This window comes from Colius striatus, chromosome 12 (genome assembly GCF_028858725.1).
Source record: "Colius striatus isolate bColStr4 chromosome 12, bColStr4.1.hap1, whole genome shotgun sequence".
NCBI classification, from domain to species: domain Eukaryota; kingdom Metazoa; phylum Chordata; class Aves; order Coliiformes; family Coliidae; genus Colius; species Colius striatus.
Genome location: NC_084770.1, coordinates 24,508,282 through 24,528,820, shown reverse-complemented (window position 1 = coordinate 24,528,820; position 20,539 = coordinate 24,508,282). Strand labels below are relative to the sequence as shown.

The window sequence follows — 20,539 nt, the reverse complement described above, 5'->3', positions numbered from 1 at the left end:
GTTGTACCAAGAGCACAGTTTAACAAAGAACTGCCCCCATCCTGCCTGGCAACAGGCTGCCTTAAACAGTGAAAAAGTAAACAAAACCAACCAACCAAATCAAACCTCTAGGAGACACCGAGCTCCTCTCCAGCACTTCTTGGCCTTTATCAAGGTGTGATACCCAAGCCAAAGCACAGCTTACTTCAAGGAATAACTTCAATGACTAACACACCAGAGAAGCAGCAGCAGTGTATCTCTCCTGACCTACCAATGAGACCTTCAGCACCGTGTCCCCAGCAAGGAGAGAAGACGGGCCAGATGCAGAACCCAGTTTCACCAGTCAGTAGCGCGTTCAGGTACACGGCAGTGACAGGAAGACTGGTACATCTCCCCTGTCCTGTCAGCAGCCTCCCAGAAGCCAGAGACCCACAGGGAAGAAGAGCTTGAAAAGAATATGCAACTTCTTCCAGCCTCCATCCTAAACAACCGCTAGAAGTTCAAGCAGACAAGAGCTAGTCTCAACACTGATTACAATGCCTCCCCTTCATCTATGACATTTGCACGGCTGACTCCTGTTTTCTCCCATGTCTTCCTCCTCCTCGTCTTCCCCCAATCTCCTGGGGCCAGTGCTTCTTTACATCAGTTGCTAACCCTGTCCTTTTGTCACTCTGCTTTGCTTTGACAGCTCTTGCAGCTTTCTCCAACTAACTCAGCCACGTTCTCTGCTGTAACTAGGCACTTCTCTTCAGCCTCTGAATCCACACAGTTTGTGCCCGAACACATCACAGCCTTAAAAAGAAATATGACCACCTATGCAAGCAAGCAGTGCATCCAGCAACGCTGGGAAGCAAAGCAGGCTGCTCCTAATCTTTCTTCACCCTCCATCTCATGCACAATATGAGACTGCAAACCACCTAAGCAATATTGCTGAGGTACACTTCCAAGGCATTTCAAACTCCTACCCAACTGTAAAAACACCAGCCCTTTGGTCACTTTATGCTTTGCACATTCCTACATACCAACAAGTCAGACAACCCACCTCTCTCTCTTTCTCCCCACAGTCCTGACAGCCTCCTCAAGTGGTTTCACACTTTTATACACCCCAGAATCTGTCTTACTGTACACAAGCCCATGCATGCATAACAGTTACCTGAAAAGTAAGTAGTTTCTTTTGTCATTTTATGATTACACCGATGAAAGTGTATTACACTTTCAGTCCAAGAAAGGGAGGCCTGGTACAGGCAAAGCACAGGGCTACACTGCCACATAAATGGTTAATAATGTACAGTGTTCTTGTCAGTCACCTTCCAACCAAAAAGGGGAAAAACACCAAAAGCAAGTCATGGCAACAAAGTGACTGCAGATAGCTGCAACTTTCCTCTTGCAATCCTTTGTATCCTTGCTTCCCTGGATGGTGCCAGTTACTTCACATTTACCAACCTATTCATGTGGCAACAAGTTTGCTTCAACATCCTTCCAACCTGACACGTTCACAGCCTTAGTCCTGGGGCCCTCACCATTTCAGTACCTGCTCCCTGTGAGTTATACATTTTATAACAGAGAATTAATTTCTATTACTCAACAGTCCATAAAAATTCACCTTATGTTTCCCTGCCAACTCTGCCACTCATACTCTCTGCATCAAAGTTCCCTGGGAAAGGGAAGACAGAATACTGAAACAATTGTCTGGTACTCACTTAGTTTAACTGATCCATCCATTCCTAACAGCACGTTGTCACTCTTGATGTCTCTGTGGATGACTTGGTTGGCATGTAGGAACTCAAGGGCTTGCAAGCACTGGATGGGAGGGAGAAAGAAACCACTCAGTATATGGAAACACAATTTGTATAAGGAAAAACTGTTTCACTGTTCAGGTGAGGGAGCCCTGGCACAGGCTGCCCAGGGAGGGTGTGGAGGCTCCTTCCTTGGAGGTCTTCAAGACCCACCTGGACATGTTCCTGTGTGAACTGATCTAGGTGAACCTGCTTCTGCAGGGGGCTTGGACTGGATGATCTCTAAAGGTCCCTTCCAACCCCTACCATTCTATGATTCTATGAACACAAATCCAAAAGCAATGCTTACACCCTCCACACACCCCAAGTGTGAAAACATGGCAGGTATGTCACACAGCCAGCAGAGGAAGCTCTTGTGCTGAAAAACACCCTCCAGATCTCATGAGCTCAAATATCATTCAGCCATGGAGTTTGTTACCTTAACAAGCCCATAACAAATTCCTCATCACCCAGCCATCACCCAACATGCTCTCAAAAATGCCAGATGTTAATTTTGGCACATCCCACAACTTCTACAGAGGAACCATCATGGATTAAACGAGCATTTGAGCCTGGAGTCTCACCAAGAGGAATCGGTGAGACTTCACTCTCAGCACACATGCCACTCCTACAGTGTAGGCCACAGAACACCTTCATTGTGAAAGTGCCTAACTGGGTTTTGCAGTGTTTTTAGATTAAAAACTTTCACACTCAGTTTGTGCCTAAAAACACAACAGGATTTACTTTTGCTATTTGAGAAGAAAAGACAAAAATGAAGGGAAAGGTTCTTCTCTTTCAATATAACCAGAGTATTTCCCATTTGCAAGGTGGCAGGGATGTAGTGCCCAGGGAGTTTTTTGTGTCTTCATTTGCTTTAGCACAGTGGCACTGATTTGCAGAATGAAGCTTATCTAACACTGAGCAGCACAGCCTTATGAAGCACAATAGCTCGATATCAGGCCTTTTCCTCACAGAAGTTAATTACTGTTACAGTAAACGGTTACTTTCATTCTCTGCTTCCAGTTCCCGTACCTCTGGAAACCATTACCTGAACATTAACATGTATGGACAAATTAGCTTTCCATCCCCTCCCTCTGGGTGAGTCAGAGGCAGATGTCATGCTAACGTAGTTAAACAGGGGGGTTTAAAAGCCTAAGCTTCCCCTGCACAGCAGATAACACAATTACTTCTCCTTCTGCCATAACAAATCAAGCCTGAGTTGGATGCCAGCACTCTGACTCAGGGCACAACTGCCAAGTTGTGACAGCAGCTATTTTTAACTCTCCCATTTGAAATCTTACAGTAATCTTTACATTATTCCAACTAAAATCTCCTGAGAAATCCATCAAGAAGGATTGTCACAGAACCATAGATTTCACACACTATGGCACCTGCTGAAGTGAGAAAGGGATATTCTGCACCAAGTTTATTTCAGTACACGTTGGTTAAGGTGCTCCTGTTTCATCAGATCCTGTTTCACACTCTAAGCACACACAGTTCCCCTTCTGCCTCCTGGAAAACGCTCTCAAGTTTTCAGCCTTGCTGAGGGATGTTCCCATCTCTGCTTTCTACATTCCCTTTACACAAAACTTCTCATCTTTTTGGAGCCTTTGAACATTCTTCATTAGTCAAAGACATTCTCTTTAGATGCTAAACCTTTTTCTGCTCTTCCTTGAACTTCAATCCCCATTATTAACATCTTTGCTGAGTTTGTCAGAAGGACTGGAAAACCCAACACCAAACACCGGGCTCAAAACCTGCCACAGCTCCTGTGTTACAACTTGCAACCCCCAATTTTCTGAGTTACTCACTTTGTTATCTTATGTCATTTTAATGTTGATCTTTGCTCTTGCTCTCATTCATTCCTCCTACCTCAATGGCTCCAACAACTGTTGCAGCTAGTCCCAACCTAAGTGTAAGAGGAACAGGGTGTACCTTCAGTCCTCCACCCATCACGGACCACAAGACTCACCTCTCTGCAAACCGCAGCGATCTGTGCTTCATCCATACATGTTTCTGTGACCACATCTGTTAGTGAGCCTCCAGCTAGATACTCCATCACCACAAACAATTCATCTCCTACGAGGTAACTGCAAACAGAAAACAAGCAGCAGGCCCGTTTGCCATCACAGGATCGAGAACTGAAAAATGCCTGAGAAGAGCTGCTCACTGAATGGTTCCTAAGCACTTCGAGACAAACAGTGAAGAAAGTTATCTCTGGAAGGCAGTGTGAAATCTAACTGCTGACCTGGTTCTTATTGCCTAAGCAGGCAGGACAACACCCTGCATATCTCATGCACAACACAAGCACTGCTCCAGCTGTGCTCTTTTCTACCTTCTTACTGAATCAGCAAAACCATTCCCTATAACAGATGACTTTTCCTTAATTTTGGTGCTTTTCAGGGGGAGTGACAGTCTAAATACAGACTCATTTGCTTACAAGACCCTCAGGTAAAGGAAGTCCACGTCTCTGTGAAGGCATCAAGTCAGAACCTCTTGAAACCCTTGGAGATGAAGGCATCAGCCAGCTGTCTGCACTTACCTGTCCAGGAAGTTCACTATGTTGGGGTTCTTTAGCTCCTTCATTACCAAGATCTCATTAATAATCAACTCCTTCTTGGGCTGTTTCTGTAGGTTTATCTGTTTAATAGCAACCTGAATGGGACAAAATGAAACAACAGTGACTAAAACCTCAGTATGGAAACCTTCCAGTCATTCAGTGACAAGTTGGAAGGAAACTGTCATGGGATTAAAGGAGTTTAGCACAGCTTGCAGCTGGGAAGTTACTTCTTAGCATACAACTGAAAAGAATGTAACTTGATGAGCACACAAGGGGTACCCACATCATCCTCTTGCAGCTGAAAAGATCCACAAACAGTAACAAAGGTCTGAACAGACAACAAAGGAAACACCCAGGAGATAAAAAGATACTTGCCCAATTTCATATCACCAGGCCTAAAGCAGGAGAGAACTGTGCAGCAACTAAAAGACAAAGTCTAAGCCTTCCAAGGAAAGACAATTAGGTTCTCTATATTCTGGTCAAGTTAGTGTTTGGGTACAAGGGATGCTGGAAGGCAGAAGGAATGTTTCTCAAAGCAATAAAGCCAGAAGGGAAGATAAAGACCTGGCTCATGCAGGAAATAAGCTAACCAGGACCAGTATTCCAGACCTTAAAATGGAGAAGAATTGTCTGAGTTATGTTAGCTGTAACCCTTTGAGGATGTAGTTACAAGACAATCTACCCAAACCAAACACAAGATCCGATCTAATCTTCTAGAAACAATGATCACGTTGCCAAGGGCATTGCCATGGGCACAGAGATCTTACCTCCTGCCCTGTTGCCACATCGATGGCTGTGAAAACTGTACCTGAAGCCCTGTGAAGAAGAAGGAAACGTTTCAGCCAGCTGCAGCTCTCTGTGTAAGTAACAAACACAAACTTGTGTCTGCTTTCAGCGTTGCAAGAGCTGTATCTTAAAGAAGGCTATGGAGAGTAAACAGGATCAGAGAAATGCCACTCAGGTCACACAAAACAAACTCATCACACATAAGCGCTCTTCTGACACCAGCTATGCCTCCTGCATGCAGGATGTCTAAGCCTCCAGAACTTGTGCTGCTCCCCACAATCAGATAAGCTGGGCAGCCCTATCTGTAGTAGGCATTACTTTTCATTCTCCCCTAAGGGAAGCCTGCCCACACACACACACACTCACACACACAATCTCCCTCATTTGGAAAGTGTACAGTAGGAGTTAGGCACACATACAGTCAAAGCTGGAAAAGCCAGAACTTGCACACACTTTTTTTTCCTCAGCAGGATTCAGAGGACTTCTAGAAAAATAACTTAGCCAAGGCAGTACTGTTAGCTCAGCACACAGAAAGCCTTCTCATGCCCTATTCAACAGGTAAAGTGGATGAACACTCCTCACTGAGAGAGGACTGGAAGGGACAGAGCTATGTTTTTGCATTAAATCACACAGTTCAAAACTTCCACCACTCTGTAAAGCCTTCCCCATCTGTTTAGCGTGGCTCAGCCAACATTTTGGCCTGTTTCAGGAAGTGGTAGCTACGTGGTAGTATCAGATCAGAGAACAACACACAGCTTTTAACACTGGCTCACCGGGAATGAACGTTGGGTGAACACTTACCCCTGCCCAATTTTTTCATATCTGGTGTATTTTTTCTTGGGATCTCCTATGCTCACAATAGTGCCTAAAGAAAGAAAAAAAAATCACAAAGCAAAGAAGTCAAAAAGACACAAACCCAATGAAGCACAGCATTCACACAAGCTTCACAGGAAAATATCACAAGGGGAAAAAAACTCATACAGAATCAGAGAATGGTGGGGTCGGAAGGGACCTTTAGAGGTCATCCAGTCCAAACCCCCCTGCAGAAGCAGGGTCACCTAGATCAGGTCACATAGGAACATGTCCAGGTGGGTCTTGAAGAGCTCCAAGGAAGGAGCCTCCACACCCTCCCTGGGCAGCCTGGGCCAGGGTTCCCTCACCTCACACTGAAATAGCTTTTTCTTATGTTTAGATGGAACTGTTTGTGTTCCAGCTTCATCCCATCACCCCTTGTCCTGTTGCTAGCTATTATAGAAAAAAGGGATGTCCCAACCTCCTGACACCCACTCTTTAGATATTTATAAATGTTAATAAGATCCCCCCTCAGTCTCCTCTTCTCCAGACTAAACAGCCCCAGTTCCCACAGCCTTTCCTCGTATGAAAGATGTTCCATTCCCCTGATCATCTTGGTGGCCCTGCACTGGCCTCTCTCCAGCACTTCCCTGTCCCTCTTGAGTTGAGGAGCCCAGAACTGGACACAGTACTGCAGATGAGGCCTCACCAGGGCAGAGTAGAGGGAGAGAAGAACCTCCCTTGACCTGCTGCCCACACTCTTCTTGATGCCCACAGGATGCCATCGTCCTTCTTGCCCACGAGGGCACATTGCTGGCTCATGGTTAGTATGCCTTCCCCCATCCTGGACTGGATGATCTTTTGAGGTCCCTTCCAACCCTTAAGATTCTGTGAAAGAAAAACCACCTACGTAGTTTTTCCATGATCTCTTCATCCGACATCTTGGTCTTCTTTTTCTGCTTATCCCCTGACTTGGCCGCACTGTCCACTGCGGTGTCGCCGGCCGGGGCGGGGATGGGGTCAATCACAGACCGCGTGTAAATCTGTGGAGGGAACACTTACTGAACTGAGAATTTGCTCTGCAATCATTGACCTTCTGGGGAAAACAATCACAGCTCTTCAAAGATCCCTCAGCAGCATTTAATCTAACAGGATGGAGGCAGAAAATAGACCTAAGAAACGTTAAGCCCTGGAAGTCAAGACACTGGCAACCTGATTGACCTCAGAGAGATGGACCCTCTCCCTGAATGGAGAGGATGACAGGAGATTCAGTCTGACTTCCACAGACAGGTGTTTTGTGGCTGCTCCACCTGCTCACTCTTTATAACCCATGAGAGTTACCACTATTGAATCACTATTATGAGAGTAATCACTACTGAATAACGAGACCCACTGCTACTAGAGCTTGGAGGAAAAAGATTCACGCTTGGCCACGAGAAGCATGGGACTCTCGGAACTTCCCAGTTGCTCCCAGTTTAAGGGACGTTCTCAGAGCTTTGTTTAAGTGCCTTCTGAGCTGTTGACAGACATACACAAGCTACTCCAGAAACATCAAACTGCAGACTGTAGATCTGTCCTATTTTATACGTCTACACACACAGAGTGAGCAATTACAAAGCAGCAGAACAAATAAACACGACTCACATGTGCGCGTCTGGGGACAGGATGAGTGGGCAACAGAGTGGTAGAAAGTGTACCTGCCACAGTCAAAAGGATGAACTGGAGCTGAGGGGGATCCCTGGGACGTGGTTAACAAGGTGTGTAGTTCAGGATGGCTATGCTAAAACTTAATGACCAACTTGTTCAGCTTCTCATGCAACGCTCATGACTCTGGGAGTGAAACCAGCTTCCAAAGCTTACATTTGAATTGGCTTGGGTTTAGGTAGCACATTTGGTGAGGTTATCACACTGCAGCCAAATCAAATCAAAGACACTGCACTTGTACCACTGTTCTATGCAAAGTTATAGAAACTAGGTCTAGTGTTTTAGGACTAAAGAGCTTCCTCCTCACAGGTTTGGTTGAAGGAAAAGCAAAAGCAGACACCTTCACAACATGCTGACAAGTCAGCACTAATGCAGGATTGCTCATCCCCAGAAATCAGGCATTTTCTTCACAAACCCAAATAAAACCCAGATCTTTCCCCTATAAACTTGTAACAGCTCACTTCACAAACATAAGACTCTGCTGGAAAACAGACACAGGACAGGAAAAGCTGTGCAATGCTGAGAAAGGCAGGTCTGCACTGGCAGTTTCCCAGCTGCTCACCGATTTTGTGTGATCTGGCCGCGGAGCAATAACAGGAGGAGGAACTTCTTCATCATCCTCATCGTCATCTGCCACAGTTGTTGATGGTTCTGAACCTTTGGCATTGGTCTGTGTTTTAACCAAAACTTAAATTAAAGAAGAAGTAAACAAACCTGTCTCTCCCTCCCTCCCTCCCCCAGCATTACAGACATGCCTTCCCCCCCACACGAAGATACAAGAATGCTTACTGATGTCAAAAGAAAAGGATAGGTTGAGTGGTTCAAGAGCCCTGTTACATTCTGAGACACAAATACTGTTGCTTCAGTGAAATAGGCTGTTGGCCTCCCTCAGCTTCTGGTTTTGTTCCACAAAAATAATACCTTTCACTACATAACAAATACAGAAGACCTGAACTTGTACACATCTAAGAACAGATGAAGAGTAGCAGACACACTCACCATTGCTGTTCCTGAAGGGAAACCATCTTTTTCTAAATGAGACAAACAGCAGAATACACAAAATCATCAGGAAAAGAATAAAAAGTGACCTTCACACAGCAAAGAACACAGAATGCAAAATGTCATGGTGACAAACAAGGGAAACCAGTGTGACAGTGTAAGACTGTGCAGCAGGAAGCTGGGTGTTTTTAAACCCTTCCCCTAAGGACAGGCAAATCCACTCTTTTCCCAATTCTCTCTTCGCTTTTTGAGTACCCACATCCAGTTTTCCAAACTGAGCACACTTCTGTGTTCTGTGTTACTGAGACGTGAAATCAGGATCTAACAGATAGTTCTGTTCCCTTGGCACTACCTTGAATCAAGGAAGAGAACACCACAAAGCCTTACAACTAAGCTACTGACAGAAAGGTAAAACTGCTCCTGTTTGTGGGGCAGCCATCCCCTCAGCCCCACACATAGCCCCCCATCTAGGAGACACAACTAATGCTGCATCTTTGGTATCACCACATGGTGACATCGAAGTTCACAGACAGCTGCTTCAGCCACAGACAGGAACATGGTCTCCAGTATGAAACCAATTAATCACGGCCTCAGAGCCTCAGCTTGATAAACACAGCTTGTTAACGGTCATTTTGGCTGCTGTTTTGATTTATCCAGTTCCATTTCTTCCCCTTTCCACTTCAAACAGGAAATTAACTGGACATCAGTTTCCAGTAAGCTTTAAATCCATCTTCAAATATTTGTTCCTCACTGAGAAGCAGCTTGCAAGCAAACTCATATTATTCTGAAACAGAGGAAGATTGTTCCAGATAACCCAGCTCCTCTTCCATGTGCCTTGCACACACTTGGATCTCACCTGGAGCAGAAAAACTCAGATACTTCTGTTTTGCTGTGTCCTTGGAGTCGTAGAATTTGAGCACATCTAGTACCGCCTGGGGGTTCTTCTTCTGTTCTAGTTTTGTGATGTTTGAGGTCTGAAGCAGCCGAGCCCATTGCTCTGGCATTCCCTGAGAAAACAGGTTATTTTAAGCACTCTCGATTTCTAAAAAGCAGAACAAATTGGTTTCCTCCATAAAACTCAACATCCATAGCCTTAAACACCGGAATAAGTAGGACAGGTCTTTAATGAGGAGCCAAGTGTCCATAGGTGACACAGCAGACATGACATCACCTCCTTCAGGTCCATAGAGCCAGGTGTGAGGAATGGGAACACAGAACCCATTTACCCACTAATGGAGGTAAACAGCAGTGAGCTTCTCAGGCAAGGCTCTCCCGGGTGACACAAAGTATAGAATCATAGAATGGTGGGGTTGGAAGGGACTTTTAGGGATCATCCAGTCCAACTCCCCTGCAGAAGCAGGGTCACCTAGATCAGGTCACATAGGAACATGTCCAGGTGGGTCTAGAAGACCTCCAAGGAAGGAGCTTCCACAACCCCTCTGGGCAGCCTGTACCAGGGCACCCTCACCTCACACTGAAAGAGTTATTTCGTATGTTTAAGTGGAACTTTTTGTGTTCCAGCTTCATCCCATCACCCCTTGTCCTGTTGCTGGCTACTATAGAAAAAAGGGATGTCCCAACCTCCTGACACCCACCCTTTAGATATTTATAAATGTTAATAAGACCCCCCCTCAGTCTCCTCTTCTCCAGACTCAACAGCCCCAGTTCCCATAGCCTTTCCTCATATGAAAGATGTTCCAGTCCCCTGATCATCTTGGTGGCCCTGCACTGGCCTCTCTCCAGCACTTCACTGTCCCTCTTGAGCTGAGGAGCCCAGAACTGGACACAGTACTGCAGATAAGGCCTCACCAGGGTAGAGTAGAGGGGGAGAAGAACCTCCCTTGACCTGCTGCCCACACTCTTCTTGATGCACCCCAGGATGCCATTGGCCTTCTTGGCCATGAGGGCACATTGCTGGCTCTCCAGCCGGTCGAGATCCCACTGAATGGCAGCACAGCCTCTGGGGAATCAGCCAGTGCTCCCAGTTTGGAGTTATCAGCCAACTTGCTGAGGGTCCCTCTGTCCCCTTATGTAGGTGGTTGATGAAGATGTTGAACCAGACTAGCCCCAGAACCCATCCCTGTGGAACTCCCCTGGCCTCAGGTCTCCAACTCAACTCTGTGGCATTGATCACCCCCCTCTGGGCTCTGTTATTCAGCCAGCTCTGAGCATCAGCATCAGAGCTGGCATTTAGACAGCAGAAGGGCTAAAGAGGCCAGAGTTTTGTGACTCTGTATGCTGTACAAACACACAGTAAAAATATCTCTCTGATACAAATAAAGACTCTCTCTCACTTTCTTCTGAAGCATCAGGATGTCTTCATCAGAACCCAGCCCCACGAGTGCCTTGGGAGCACCTCCAAGGCAGTACTTACAGTGAACTCTCCAGTCACAGCATCAAAGCCAACGTGGATGGTATGCTCAAAATCTGATGGTGGGGAGATTTCTGGCCTTTCCTTTTCCTTCTTCTTGCTTCCTGAAAAAGACATTTGAAGATCTACTGAGCAAAGGTGTAAAGTCAAGTTGTCCCCATTTGATAGAATCTATCTGAGCACTGCGACAGCTGGGCTGAACGTAACCATTACTCTGCTGAGTGGAGGGAGGTGTTTACACACAGAACACACTGATGTGCCGTTTTCCACTTGGTACAGACTTCACATACGGATCAAGAACTCATCCAACTCAAACCATTCAGGCCATGGCAGCATGCAAACCAGGGATTAAGAGCATGGGAGTGAAGAGAGCTGTGTTGAGCATCTGAAATGTAAACATATGAAATGTTTACAATGCAAAAACAATGACATTTTAATATGGAGTAATACATGTAATAACAATGCCAAAGACAACTTCAGCTCACCCTCACATTCACCCTAAAGACAGTGAAAACTCCATTGCCTCACGGCTTCAGTTCAAGGTAATTAATGCAAACTAGGACTTCCTGTGATGGAGATAAGAGTTTAAAGCCTGAAAGCAATTACCTGACTTAAATTAAAAGGGGGAAAGAAAAATAAGGTAAGCATGGTAAGTACTGGAAGCAGGAAGAGATAATGAGAAGGACTCTCTGCACAGTCCAGCCCAGATTCAATTGCATTTATAGTTTACAACACCTGAAGCTTGGGGGAAGGGGAGTACTTTCTCCTGACAGAGAAAAGAAATACAAATGGAAGGCAATTTGTAGTTAAGTCTAAATATAAAATACACCACTCTGTTCCCTTCGCTCAGAAAAGGTGCAGAGTGAAGTTGGAAGGTTTCAGGAACCTGTTTCCTTGTCCTGGCAAAAAAGGCCCGAGCTCTGTCTTCTTTCCCTGCCAGAGAAGAGGAGTGTACTTGTTTGCTCTCTAGGTAGAAATACGATGCTCAGGGCCTCATCTCACAGTCCTCTGCTCAAAGGTAGAGGCCTGGCAGTGAGCTGATACCAAGAAAAGTGCATGTGTAACCCTGGGAATGCCTGTGGGCTCGCAGAGCATCCAGCTGCATCAGCCCTCATCCGTTCCAGCGTGCACGAAGCCAGGCACAATGCCCCAGAGCTCAGAGGGAAGCACTGCCCCACTTTGCAGTCTAACTTAGTTACCGCATCATGTTCACATGTCAAAAAAGTACAGTTCTCCCTTTGTTTTTAAATTCACCTTAGAAACAAAAGTCACATCGTTTCAGTACAAAAAGAGAGCAGCCCAAACAGCAGCTTCTTTGTTACTAAATGTTATCCTTTGCTGAACATGGGGCAAGCATATCCCGTGCTGCTCGGAGCCAGAGAGCCCGTCTGAAATCCCCTTGCGCTGGCGGGAGAGGAAGGACGAGGAGCAGAGGACAATACATGCAAACGAAAAGCCATGTGGGCTGCCTCCAGTGAACAATGCAGTGGAAAGCCATGGCTATTATAAACAGGATATCTTTAATATGGCTGCACAGGTCAGAGCCAAAAAGCAAAGGGAGCGTCAAACGTTCTCATTAACGTCCTTCAGCCACAGGACAGGAGAAACTCACTTAGGAGCAAACCTTTAAGGAAACTCAGTCTCTTCCCAATCTCTTGCAGCTGTTTACATGAAAGCAAGAGGGGGGGAAAAAAAAACACCCCAAACTTGTATTCCTCAGGAAGGTTCCTGTTCAGGAGCACTTGACACGCAGGGAACATGAGCTGGTGCTCAAACCCTCCTGCATGTGCTGTGCAAATAAACCCACTCCTTTGAAACACACCGATCCTAGTGGGCTAGAAAAGGAGACCAGCAACCACTCCTCTGCCCACAGGAATGGCAGATCAGAGCAGTGCTTCAAACAAATGCAAGCGGTGAGCTTCAGTCCAGGGGCAGGTCCTGTGAGTCATGCCTTGGCAGGACACACACAGGCCCCTGCGAGGCCACGGCTCTTCCACTTCTGACTACGACTGCAATGCAGCTCTTTGGTTAAATGGGAATCCCTTTCATCAAGGGCAACACTCACGTCAAACAGCAAGCAGATTCAAGATGTGGCCCCAAAGAGGCAGCAGCATATAGTCCCCCTGCTCCTGGCAGGGGGAAGACACAGGTTCTTCAGAAGGATTTGGTGAACTGGAGAGTTGCTCTGTCTGATGAACAAAATGCCTCAAATACAATCAGACTCTTCCCCAAAGAAATCACAGGATCATTTGGGTTGGAAAAGAACTTTAATTGGGAGCAGAGACCAACCCCCACCTCACCACAACCTCCCTGTCAGGGAGTGTCAGAGAGTGCTGCTGTCTCCCCTCAGCCTCCTCTTCTCCAGGCTCAACACCCCCATTCCCTCAGCCCCTCCCCAGCCCCTTGTGCTCCAGCCCCTTCCCCAGCTCTGTGCCTGGCTCTGGCCACGCTGCAGCCCCTCAGTGTCCCTGTGGCAGTGAGTGAGGGGCCCAGCACTGAACATAGCCCTGGAGCTGCAGCCTCCCCAGGGCCCAGCACAGGTGACAATCCCTGCCCTGCTCCTGCTGCCACACTATTTCTGACACAAGCCAAGATGCCCTTGGCCTCCTTGGCTACCTGGGCACACTGCTGGCTCATGTTCAGCTGCTCTTGATCAACATCCCCAGGTCCCTTTCTGCCACACACTTTCCAGCCACTCTACCTACTTGTGGCCCAAGTGCACGAAGCCCCTGGCATTTAGCAAAGCGTCACCTAAGGTACTTCAAGCACCCTCCTGCGTCGGCTCCCCCCAACACACACCCTGAAACATCCTGCACTTCCCACCAGCTCATCTCCATATACAAAACACGAAATACCTTCTCAACAGCCCAGCTGTAGTAGGTAGGTGACTCCAGGTTCTATACTTTCTGAGTTACTGAGCCACAGCTGAAACCACACAGAAATTTGCCCTGAGCCAGCAGTCTCCAGCGTGTCACATGCCTGATCCCAGGTCCTGGGCCATGCCCCACAGCACCTCCTATAATACCTTCTGCTCCAGGACAAATGCTTCTTGTTTTAGGCAATCCAAAAACACACGTGGGTTCACTTGACTTCAGAAGTCTGGCCAAGGAAATTCAAGGCAATTAAGTGCTCTAGCAAAAGATGATTATCACTTCATTTATCCTTAACAATAAAACTAGGGGGGAAAAAACCCTTCCATGACTAGGTCATTAAATAACCCCTTCAAACTCTTATTATTTCAGCACAGAACTAGCTCAGACTTGGGGCAGAAACTCTGCATGTTAAATCTGACCATCTGCAGCAAGTTCCCCAGAGCACATCACCTCCCCAATGCCATCTCCTCAGCTAGAGACACCTCCCTGGCACAGACAGAGCTGTGGCAATAGATATGGCCAAGCCAGACCTTCAGGAATTAGATAGACAGGTCTGCAGAACAAAGCCAAACATTATCCAGTAACAGGTCTGCTTGCAGTAGCCCTGTAGATCTCCTGCTAAGACATCTCTTTGTTTTGCAAAGTAGAGATTTTTCCTTTTTGTACTAACTTTTTAACTCTTGCACTGCCAAGAGACATTGTTCCCATGAAAAAAACCAACCAACCTGCCCCAGAGTGGCAGATCATTGTGCATCTAGTCCCAGTGTGGTTTTCAATCCAGGCAGCAAGTTCAGGTTTCTGTAAAGCTCCCCAGCAGCATGGTTTTATTTCTTTTAAACCAAGAGAAAGCAGTTAGCTGGGCACTGCTGGTGAGAGTGTCCCTCAGCCCTGCTGCTGAACACAACATCTAATCTCTGACTTGCTTTAGTGCCAGAGAGTCACTGTGCCCATTTACATTCTGCTTACATTTGACAGCCAGTTGTGCAGCCTCCAGGGCCAAACCCAGTTCTTTGGCTCTGTACATTACCCTTGCTGCAGGTGTTCCAACCAACACTTTTTTCCACATGAAAAGAAATACAACTTTCAGTCAGTTTCTTTCAGCTGAGGAATTCAATCAGCATCAATCCTAACCACATTCTCTTGTCCTGCACTAAAACCTGCTCTTTTCTTTTTCCTCATACAGCCATTCCTTTAAATACCTTTTAACACCTAGAAAACACAATCTGGCACCATTTTCTCTCAAACACACTTTTCTCAGCAGAAACGAGCTCTGTTTTTTTGCACCACTGCCCTTCAGCAGGTGTGCAGACACATGCCAAACAAGCATGCAGAATTATTCCCCTCAATTTGGCACACATCAGTTTTTGCAGAGTGGTCTGAAGAAGCATAAGCAACAGGACTCCAAAGCAATTCCAGGTGAGCCAATACAACTCTAGAGAGGCCTCCCTGGCCATTTCAGCAATGAACAAACCCAAGGTCAAGATGAAAGAGATCCAAGCAGAAGTACAGGCATTGTAGAACATCACAAAGCTCTCTGGCTGTGCTGCACCCACTGCATTCATCATTTGTTTCACAGCACAAGCAAGTCTTACACAGTGTTACTAACTCAGAGCAAGGAAAATCTTCCTTCATGGGGGGGTTTATGTTCTGCTTCATTCTATCTCTGTCTGTCAAAAAGGGCTGCAAGTGCTCTGGATGAAGGATTAGTGCTACAGCATAACCAGAGGTGCCATCCCAGCTCCTCAAATGTTCCCCCAGTCTGAGGATAGACAGATTTGATCCTTCCACAAGATCTTCTTGCAGCCCACTATCTCGGCACTTCCTCCCACAATCAACGACAGTGGTAAAACACCAGTTGCTCCAGTATTGAAGGGCTAAGCTAGAACCTCTCCAGACACATGATGCTACAGCTAGCTGACAACACTGAGGCTCACCACCCTCAGAGGCCTCAAAATCTCTCTCTCTTGGGGTGCTGCCACCAACCTGAGGTAGCTTCTCACATTCTTCTTATAGACTTCCTTCTCTGTCAGTAAAGCAGACCACCACTTCTATTGCTGTAATCCTGCCACGACTGTTATTTCACAATAAGTGACCTTGTGACACAACTATTCTGCTTCCAAAAGCTACACTGGCCAAATCCTTCCATCCTCCAAAAAGGAAAACACACCCACTGTTGAGAGCAGAAACTCTGCCAGACCATGGAAAGCCGGATCTTGGGATCACAGGGAAGTTTGCCTCTAGCGTTTGTGTCCAGGGTGAGGCCTGGCTGCAGAGGAACAGCTCACACAGCTGAGTGAGAGTAAAAACCAGCCCTGTGGAAAACACTTAGCCAAGCAAATAAATAACCAGAGGAGCAAAGTTTCTTGAAACAGTCAGACCCGTGTCGGCATGACTGAACCAGTCCTGCCCACCACATCAGCAACCAGGAGCAGAAGCCAAGAGCAGAGCTGGAAGACATTAAGAGCAGCAGCACAAATCTTCCCCTTGTGTGCTTTAACAGCCATCACCAGAACACTAACTGGTAGAGATTAATAAAATGCACAGCAGTTTCAGGTCAGGCTTGTAAGTCCCTCCATGGTTTTACCATAGCAGATGTTAGAAGATATTTCTATCTATGCCCAGTTCTGTTGGACACGGATACAGACACCCTGAAGAACCAGGATCAGGGCTCCAGCACTGTACCTATACTTATCATACTGAAAAGAGGACAGAAACAACACAAATGCAGTCTAGTTTCATTGCAGCAATCCTCAGAAATAGTCCCTGTTTCCAGCAATCCAGATTTTCCCTCCACAAAGGATTAACTCCAACAGTCCAGTTACACAGACAGGACTCAGTGTGTCTCAGTTCTCCTTCATGCACACTGCATCTTCCCCAGCATTACGTTTTCTCTCCTCAAGGTACCACATAAATGGTCATCAACAGGAAACCACTTCCAAAACAGCTGGATGCTCAGTTTGAACTGGAAATCTGAATCTAGGGTAGCAAAACGGTCAGTAACAGGGTGCTTGGGAATCACAAACGTTCATCAGGGTTGTTTGGAAATGTGTTAAACTACACAGCAAACAGCAAAAGCAATACATGGTGGTTTTCCTCGGTCAGCTGTTTGGTTTTTCTTACTTAGCATTTCATCTTCAAACATTCCAGTGCAAACAGAAAGAGCATCTCAGCTCATGGAACACACATACCCAGCTTTCAGTACTTCCCCCAGTCGCCTGCACTGCACAGGCTGGACCCAAATGTCTAAAGTGGCACCAAAACTTGCAAGAAGAATAAAAGAATACAAGGACTAACTTTGGAGAAGAGAGGCACCTTACCTTTTTCAGTGACAAAGAATATGGAGATGATTTTATTCCTAGGTTTTCTTTCTTCTGGTACAGATGGCAGGGGCTTCAAGCTGTGGTTGGCAAACAACTGGTCTTTGCTCCCTAAGTTAATGATAGTGCTGCTCAACCGGACGGGAGGAGCTGGCGGCTTGTCTTCCATTTCTCCGTTGTCAGACATGGTTCTCAACAGCTAGTGAAAGCACTGAAACAGAAATATTGGTTTTAACCCAGGAAGAGAGCAGAGAATACCCACATGGAGGATTTCTTCTGCTGGCCAACAGGGAAGAAGGTGTCAATTTGGAACCCAGCAGACACTGATGCCTCTGACAAAAGAGGCAGATCCCTTTTTCACTCCCACTTCTGGGCCACCCATTCATGTGTGCCAGGAGCAGTATTTAGGCCAAGGAGCGACAAACCTTGCCAGTGATGTAGCTAATCCAGTCCAAAGGAACAGTCAGTTATAAAGTGGACCAGCTCCCAGATCTGGTTCACTACCTGTCCACACAAACGTTGTGTAAATGAAAAGGATAGTACACATAAGGGTGCAAGTGCACCATCTTTTAGAGACAGCTGTAGCCCAAAGAGCTTCATGTGCTCTAGAGTCAAACATCTTGGGGAGGGAAGAAGAGCTTAACCCAACTGTCCACATGAAGTCATATTAAGAACATATCTACCCAAACTATGCAGCCTACATTAAAAGGCACGGGACTAAGATCCACTGGATGCACTCCTCTTCCCAGGGAGGACTTGCATCTCTTCACTTTGTGACACATTTTCTCCATTGCTAAAAAATATATATACTACCGGTACAATCATCTACCAGCTCTTAAGAAAATCGAGAGCAAGATCACCAACAAACAGCTGCTAAAGCTAAGAACACAGCACATTAAAGCACCTATGTGACATATTCAATGAAATCTGTACTGGCCTTTCCTTCCTCTCCATAACATCCTGGAGATTTTCAGCTGGTTACTGAGAAACAGCCAGTCTCTCTGCTACAGAATAAAGAGCAAAAGGAAAGACTTACAGAAGTCACCTCTTGATGACAGGTAACAAATACACTCCTCCTTCCTCCATATGCTCAAAGGATGAGCTAACTCTTTGGAACAGGAGCCAACACAACTCGTCTGTGTTGACCTCCTCGTCTTCTCATGACAGTTTGGGAAATGAACAGTCTCCTGGTGTCTACCAGCTGCTGTCCTGAAGAGTCCCAAGGCATGACTCACTCCCAGTCACATCACAGGAGCAATCAGGACCAGTGTCAGTCCAAAGAGTCCGTGTAAGACAGTGGAATCCACTCTCAATTATCACACCTTGTTTCCAAAGGACAAATATCATGCTACAAAACGTCTGGGCACATCATGTGCATCTGGCACAACACGGTCTTAACAGCAGAGCTAAACCCAAGTGGACTGCCATTTCCCAGTCAATTTCCTGGGTGAAGGAATACTGCCAAATCCTAAAACAGGTGAAACAAACCAGGCTGGCAGTCTGAATTCAAGCAGCACACCACCACCCTGGTTTATGTTGTGAAGCTCCAGAGAAGAAGAAACTGTTAAGTAAGAGGATGGAAGCAAGCACCCGGAAACCCAAACCTCATCTATTCCACAAGAAAATCAAGTGCTTCATGAAACTGGTGTAACAGCATCTGTGCAGAGCCCTCAGAGCTGCAGCTCATGTGTGGTTCAGTGTCTAAAGTGTTCAGAAAGACCCTCAATTTCACTCCAACGAGAGCCCTGGAGCTACACGGGAGGCAAACCAGCAGCAGGGCTGCAGGCAGATACGCTGCAGGGCTGGCAGAGACAACTTGGGCATTGGCTTCCCACCTGATGTCATTTGCAGTTGAACAAAATCCTTCAAGCTCCTCAAATCTGTCCTTTAGTACAACGCCAGCTTTCAGGAAAAACTTAAGAGCTGTCACAATAAATCACAAGTAACACAAAGTAGTAAAATTCCCCAGCAGCCGTTTCCAAGTATCGGTGTTGAGGCACTAGATCCAAAACTACTCTGCACAGGGGTCAATGCACAGCAGCTTGTCATTTATTTCAATTACAAATTCAAACAGCTACACTCACAACAGATGGCTTTGAGAAACAGAAGTCTGATCTTTCAGTCATCATTGGAAGTAACAAATCAATCCCTTAGCTCAGGTTCAAATCCAAACAGCCAGTCACTTTCTGAGAAGCTGAGCACGGGAGCAGAGAGCAGTTCCACTCTCCTTTATCCTTACCCTGTCTTTGTTATGTGGGGAAAGTTTCCACGGTGCTGGGAGGTACCTGTGAAAGTGCTGTGGGGGTTTGGCACACAGACAGTGACTGGAAGGGGGAGTACAAAAAGAACAATTAAAAAAGACTCTTTAAAAATACTTAAAAAAATAACTGTAAAAGAATCATTAAAATAGTTTTTTTAACTAGTGAAAATACGCCCTGAAGCTCCTTTTGTGCTCTCTCACTGCCCCAAAGAGCAAAAGCAGCCTGCTCACTCCCGAGCACTCGGGCAGCGTCGCCCCCGCGGCTGCCCGGCTGAATCACGGGACTGAAAGGACAGGGGGAATTCTCAAGTTTTTCCAGGGCCTGCCAGGAGTCTGTACACAGGCAAAGAGGATGTCAGGTTCATCTTTCTCTGGCACTCAATTAATGGTGGGTGTTCTTTTAGCTTGGTTGAAAGACACTGACTAAAATGGTTCACCTAAATCTGAGCAACCTGATGGAAGGATGGCAAACCTGGAAGAGAGATGAAAAGAGCAGCAAAGGTAACATATGGAGAGCATGATCAGGGGAAAGGGATCCACTTTCATCTTTGCCAGTGAAGATAACACCAGTAATAAGGTGGTCAAGCACATTGGTAACTCCCTCACATTCACAAGAGCTGGAAAGCAATGAGATGAACTACACAGACAAGCCATGAAGCTACAAACAATACCTAACTACAGACTTCAGGGAGCCTCATTCCCACCACAGGACATCACACTCACAAACAAGAAATGAGGCACAAAACCAGCTAAAAGCTTTTCTCCCAACGGTTCTGTTGCTTACCCCATAAAACAGGAACTGGTGATGGTGATCACAGGGCTCCAGTTTCTCAGTCCTTATCTCCAGTATATGACTGTCCCCAACAGCTGTCCCCACCTTCTGAGAAAGGTTTCTTGCCCTGCACTGGGGCAGCAACCATGGAAGTACTCTCTTCATCCTCATCAGCCTTAGACACCATCATGAAATGCAGCAGCTGAAGAGCACACACACTTTCTCCTCTGCTGCACAGGGCATCCTAAATCACTCACCACCAACCGTGGGAGACCTGAAGCCAGGTTCAGCAGAAGGGCAACTCTTCTCTTTCTACCTTTGCCTGTTGAGGCTGAGGCAGGACCAATACAA

At 46.3% G+C, this 20,539-nt stretch overlaps 1 protein-coding gene across 1 annotated transcript in view; it reads right to left on the bottom strand.

The window, feature by feature from the left end:
- PAK2 (p21 (RAC1) activated kinase 2) overlaps positions 1 to 20,539 on the bottom strand; it is a 46,621-nt gene that overhangs the window by 5,954 nt on the left and 20,128 nt on the right. Inside the window, exons 2-12 of the mRNA XM_062006241.1 lie at positions 17,157 to 17,367; positions 10,970 to 11,070; positions 9,452 to 9,602; positions 8,596 to 8,627; positions 8,159 to 8,266; positions 6,803 to 6,935; positions 5,902 to 5,965; positions 5,082 to 5,130; positions 4,297 to 4,409; positions 3,727 to 3,844; positions 1,680 to 1,779 (exon numbers count right to left, since the gene is read on the bottom strand). Coding sequence (XP_061862225.1) covers positions 1,680 to 1,779; positions 3,727 to 3,844; positions 4,297 to 4,409; positions 5,082 to 5,130; positions 5,902 to 5,965; positions 6,803 to 6,935; positions 8,159 to 8,266; positions 8,596 to 8,627; positions 9,452 to 9,602; positions 10,970 to 11,070; positions 17,157 to 17,343 — 1,156 coding nt within the window. The 5' untranslated portion in view covers positions 17,344 to 17,367. The remainder of the gene's footprint in view (positions 1 to 1,679; positions 1,780 to 3,726; positions 3,845 to 4,296; positions 4,410 to 5,081; positions 5,131 to 5,901; positions 5,966 to 6,802; positions 6,936 to 8,158; positions 8,267 to 8,595; positions 8,628 to 9,451; positions 9,603 to 10,969; positions 11,071 to 17,156; positions 17,368 to 20,539) is intronic.